This window comes from Apium graveolens, chromosome 1 (assembly GCF_009905375.1).
Source record: "Apium graveolens cultivar Ventura chromosome 1, ASM990537v1, whole genome shotgun sequence".
In the NCBI taxonomy this organism is placed as follows: Eukaryota; Viridiplantae; Streptophyta; class Magnoliopsida; order Apiales; family Apiaceae; genus Apium; species Apium graveolens.
In genome coordinates this window covers 96,693,530-96,699,267 of record NC_133647.1, presented here as the reverse complement: position 1 = coordinate 96,699,267, position 5,738 = coordinate 96,693,530, and the positions used below count along the sequence as shown (strand labels likewise).

The 5,738-nt window shown below is 44.3% G+C and overlaps 1 protein-coding gene across 1 annotated transcript; it reads right to left on the bottom strand.

Moving 5' to 3' along the window:
- Positions 1 to 3,369: 3,369 nt before the first annotated feature.
- LOC141689354 (uncharacterized) lies at positions 3,370 to 3,900 on the bottom strand. The gene has a single exon (XM_074493657.1). The coding sequence runs from the start codon at positions 3,898 to 3,900 to the stop codon at positions 3,370 to 3,372; it is 531 nt and encodes a 176-aa protein (XP_074349758.1).
- Positions 3,901 to 5,738: the final 1,838 nt, after the last annotated feature.

The window sequence follows — 5,738 nt, the reverse complement described above, 5'->3', positions numbered from 1 at the left end:
ATCTTTGGTACCAAATTTTGGCTATAACAACTACCCCCCGAATTCCATATGTCATTAGAAATGGGATTAGAATTTTTAACTTTCTTGGCTTCAAAAATTTGTATGCATCGTTCTCTTAATAAGATGCACTTATGTTGGTGTAGCTTTCAGGCGCAGCCAAAGAATTTTAACTAATTAATAAGTCAATCATGGAAGACATTCATCTCCATTATCTTTAAACCCAAGCAAAAATTTATGTTATCCTTAACCATGAGGGCGCGCCCTCCGCATATTCATCTATGTAGGCGTGTCCTTGGTCTTGGCATCTTTCCCACCCCTTTGAGGGAAATTCCTTTGCAAGAAGTGCATATAACTCAACAAAGACTTTAAACTTGGATGGTGCACCCTCTCTTAGAGGAGCATTTTCATCGACGAGGTTTTTATCTCTGGACGGCGCGTCCTCTACAAGAGGAGCATCATCCTCGATAAATTCTTCATCCTTGGAGGGCGCGTCCTCTGTAAGAGGAACATATACCTCGACATGGTATTCATCCTTGGAGGCGTGTCCTCTATAAGAGGAGTATCTACCTCGACATGGTATTCATCCTTGGAGGGCGCGTCCTCTATAAGAGGTGCATCTACCTCGACAAGTTATTCATCCTTGAAGGGCGCGTCTTCTTCAAGAAGAGCATCTACCTCGACAAGGTTCTTCATCTTTGGAGGGTGCATTTTCTCTAAGAGGAGCATCTACCTCGACAAGGGTGTCATTCTTGGAGGGAGCTTCCTCTGCAAGAAGCGCTCCTACCTCAGTAAGGGTTTTCATTCTTGGAGGGAGCTTCCTCTGCAAGAGGCGCTCCTACCTTAGCAAGGATTTTCATTCTTGGAGGGTGCATCTTCTGCAAGAAGAGCATCTACCTCGACAAGGTTCTTCAGATGTGGCGGGCGTGTCCTCACTAACCTAGTTAGGGAGAATTCTAAGGCTTTTTCTCAGACACCCGCCAAATATTTAGGGCGACCGTGAGGGTTTTCCCAAACACTTCATGGTTTCCCTTGCTTCTTCTAAAAGTTCCCAGTAAAACGTAAGGTTTGCCTTGGCTTCTTCCTCAAAATAGTGATCTCTTTGGAATGATACAACTCTAATTTCCACGGGAACCATGGTTTCGAATCCATGAAACGTGAAAGGAAATTTTCTAATAGTTGATATTGGAGCGGTGTTTTAAGATTATAAAATCATAGGGAGATCCTCTAGTCAATCACCTTCAATGTATGCTTGATGATCTTGTCAATGCCTTCAGTTTTACCATTGCTCTACGGGTGGTAGACCGTGGCAAATTCTTTCTTTATGTGTACATCTTCACACAATTTGTTTTTTTAGCTCCTTGTTATCCAATTGCTCTCCATTATCCGATATGAGTTTATATGGAATACCAAAGCTGCAGACTATGGAGTTGAAGACAAAGTCCTTGATTTTCTTTGTCATGATCGTAGCTAGTGGCATGGCTTCCTCCCATTTTGTAAAATAATCCACAGCCACCACAACATATTTCATACCCCCTTGACCTTGGGTAATTCCCCAATGATATCAATTCCCCACAACACGAAAGGCCAATGACTTGTCAGCGAAGTGATAGATGTTGCTGGAACATCGGAATGATTAGCAAATCATTGGCAATGATCTCATGCCTTATCAAACTTGAAGGGATCCTCTTTCATAGTTGGCCAGTAATATCCTTTTTTGAGGACTTTTAATGCCAATGAACCACCCCCCGAGTGATTGCCACAAATACCTTTATGCACCTCCCTGAGAATATAATTTCTGTCTTCCAAATCCATACATCGTAACAGTGGTTGGTTAAATATGCCTAAGAGGATAGGCTGTGCGGACTTGTATTCGGTGAGCTTGGAAATATGGCCTTAACTTTCTTACCGCAAGGATAAGGGCGTATACCAATTTCTCTATGCTAGTATACCTAGTCTCTGCGTCTTGTAACCTTTAACTTACGTAGTACATCGGGGACTGTCGACCTTCTTCCTCTTTCACCAATGTTGGGCTGATCAAATACTCAGAGACTGCTAAATAAAGAATCAACGTTTCTTCGTCCTCTGGCTTGGCCAACATGGGAGGATTCCCCAATTGTTCTTTGATTTTTTTGAAAGGCCTCCTCACAGTCTGAGGTCCATACAAAGTCTTTTCCCATTCCTTTAATTGCTTTAAATAATTCCTTGCATCTATCTGAAGATTTTGACACAAATCGATTTAGCGCTGCAATCCTTCCCGTCAGACTTTGCACTTGTCTAATGCTGGCGGGAGATTTCATGTCCAGTAAGGCCTTTATCTTTGCAGGATTGGCTTCGATTCGACGGTGATTTACCATCCCAATGTAGCAGTAGAGACCTCTGCCTGTGATGAAGGAGGTGTGTTCTTGATTAGGTTCATACATGGGAATCTGGTTGTAACCAGAGAATGCGTCCATGAAACTCAACAGAGCATGTCCTGTCATGGCATCGACCAACTGGTCTATTCTTGTCAAAGGGAAGCTATCTTTTGGGCACGCCTTATTTAGATCGGTGAAATCCATACACGTTCTCCATTTGCTACTAGGCCTTTTTACTAACACTGGATTGGCCAACCATTCTGGGTAAAAGGACTCTCTGATTAGTCTGACGTCCAAGAGTCTATCTACTTCTTCCGCCAAGGTTATAGCCCTCTCACTGCTTAAAGCCCTTCATTTTTGTCGAACCCCTTTATGCTTGGGATCGATATTCAGTCGATGGCTCATGACTTTTGGATCAATCCCTACCATATTGGAGTGACTCCATGTAAATACATCAAGGTTTTCCAGGAGGAATATAGAGAGTCATTCTCTCAATTTCGGATCCAATTGAGACCCAATCCTTAGAACTTTGCTTGGATCTTTTTCGTCGACATGGATTTCAATTTTGTCTTCCGCTAGACCCATTTTTTCTGTTGGCATGGGTACTCGTGGGTCTAAGTCGGGCTGATTATGATCCTCATCACTTTCCTGAGAGGGCGCATCCCCACGGTGAGCATCAACCTCTTTATTTGTTGAGGGTGTGCCCTATATAATAGAGGCATCAACCTCTCCCAGATCTCTCAAAGATAAGGGCGCGCTCTCAGGAAGAGAGGCATCTACCTTATGTATATTTAGTCCAAGACTCTCCAAGACATCAAGTCTTCCTTCGAGCCTTTCTCCATTGAAATTTGCTTAGATTATCTGGTTTGGAGGCTCTTCTTTGTCCAATATCTAAATTCTGATAGTATCTTCTAAGAACAGCGTTGCCGAAGGAAATTCAAAGGAGCATTCATTTTCTTGCTCTACATAATAATGGACTCAAATTTCTTCGAGTGGCTATTCGATACTTTTTTTCTCATTCATCGTCTGACGCATCCCCTGTTTCGACATCTTTTTTCCTGAAGCCCCTCATAGCATGTCTGTAACATTCCCTAGAATCATACTGGGATTCGTTTATACCACTGACCCCGTTTGGGGTTGGAAATTTGATGGTAAGATGGTGGATTGAAGTGATGACCCTCGTCTCCCTAAGGAAGGGGTGTCCTAGTAGTACATTATGGGATGATTCCTGATTTAAAACCTTGAACTCGAGCATTTTCGTTATGGCCAACGGACTTTCTCCTAAGGTGCACGGCAATCGGATTGATCCCACGACGTGGAATCCTTCGTCAGAAAAACCATAGAGCCAAGAATCTTCTCTTGACATATCTCGATCGGGCAGTCCCATTTTCTTAAAACTGCTATAGTAGAGGATGTTCGTTGAGCTTCCGTTACCTGTAAAATCTCTATAGACGTTCTTAGTTCCGATTTGGATGGAGATAACCAGGGCATCATTATGGGGGTGGTGCACCCACCGAGAATTTGCTTCCCAGAAGCTGATGTCCATGGATTCGCCCTTCAATAATTTGGGTGGCCGAGTCTCCACCCTATGAATTTCAGTTAGAGGTTTGAACCGGGCTTCCCTTGCATGTCTGGCCAAGGCTCTATTGATACACTCCATCCCAGGATCCCCTCCGTATATCGCTCGGATGCTGCCATCCCTAACGAACTTATTCTCCTCCAGAATTTCATTGTTTGGCCCTCGAGGTGTATGACTTCCTACCTCCTTTACTCTATCAGCATTATTTTTATGCCTTCTTACTTCCTTCACCACCCATTCTTCGAGGTATCCTTCCTTGATTAAAGCTTAAATTTCATCCTTGAGCTGCAGACACTCATTTGTGCTATGTCCAGATGACTCATGGTATTCATAATATTTCTTTTTATCTTTACTTTGCCAAGATGATAGAGCCTCAGGATTTCTAAATAGTCCCCTGTTCTTGTTTACTTCAAAGATGTGCTCAATTGATGCGGCTAAAGGCGTGTATCCACTTGTTTTGTTGTCATAGCTCGAGGAAGGACTCCATTCCCTCCTTGTAGTCGTAACATTTATTCGATTTGGACTTCGACTATTCCTTCGGTATCTTGGACTCGGAGACCTATCTCTCTTCTTTGCCTCGACTCTCTGACCTGTTTGTGAAACTGGTTGTACCTCCACTAGAGATTGTTCCATGGCTTTGAATGATTCTTTTAAGGCAAAGACATCTGCCAAAGTTGCCGGGTCTTTTCCCTATAGATGTTTTCAGAAATCCGAGCCAACCCTTAGTCTTGCTATCAAAAAACTTTTTCAGAGTTTCATCCGAAGCACCTCTCACGCTGGTGGATTCCGAGTTGAACCTTTTAAAATAGGATGTTAAGCTTTTATTTTCCCTTTATTTGACGTTGGTAAAAGTGGTGATATATGGGGCATATCTTACAACTGCTTGGAACTTAGTTAGGAACAGAGTCTTCATTTGTTCCCAAGAAGTGATCACCCCTGGCCCGAGCTTCTGGAACCATTGTTGGGCACTTTCCCTGAAAGTTGCCGCCAAGAGTTGGCATTGAGCCAAGTCCGGAACTTGATACACGTCCATCTCTATATTGAATCGGCCCAAGAATTTCACAGGATCAGAGCTTCCGTGGAAACGGAGATCACTAGTAGTGTTGCGATATCCAGCTGGCAACTGAGCCTCTCTTACCACGGTAGAGAACGGGGAGGGGATTTTGGCCATGGCCATTACCCTTCCTTCCAAGTGATTAAGCAACCTCTTTAGGTCATCCACGTTTAAAGTTCCTACGCCCGGGATAACCTGCATATGAGGTTATGGATCTTGGGGCTGAGGCGGAGGTATCACTACTCGATCGCCACCAGGAGGAGCATGTTGTTGATCGGTGCCATGGGTATTAGTCTACCCTTCTCCAGGCCTTTCTATTATTTCCTAGTTATGCCCTCTATCTCCTCCCTAGGTTCCTCATTGGCCTTGACCGCGGCCACGAGGTATTTCGTGATCATAATTTTGGGTTTCTCTCCGGCCATAATTCTTCGTGTTGTTGTCTCTTTCAGCGTGGTCATAGGTGTGAGTGCCCCTATAACCCTGATAGTTGTCGCCGCGGTAGCCATCCGAGTACCGGCTTCGTCCTCCGCCTCTTCCCCTCCATTGGGATCTTCACCAGCGGTCACTTCTGTAACCTTGGCCATACCGATCCAACGACCCGCGAGAAGGAGCTCTCTCATGATCGCGGTGCCGCTCCTGATTCCCAAGGGAAGTTAGGGGCACACGTGTTGTACCATGGGGGCATCACATCTCCGCGGTCGGCTTCCTTTTTCCATTCCAACAGTGGCATCCTTAGATCATTATCTTCTAG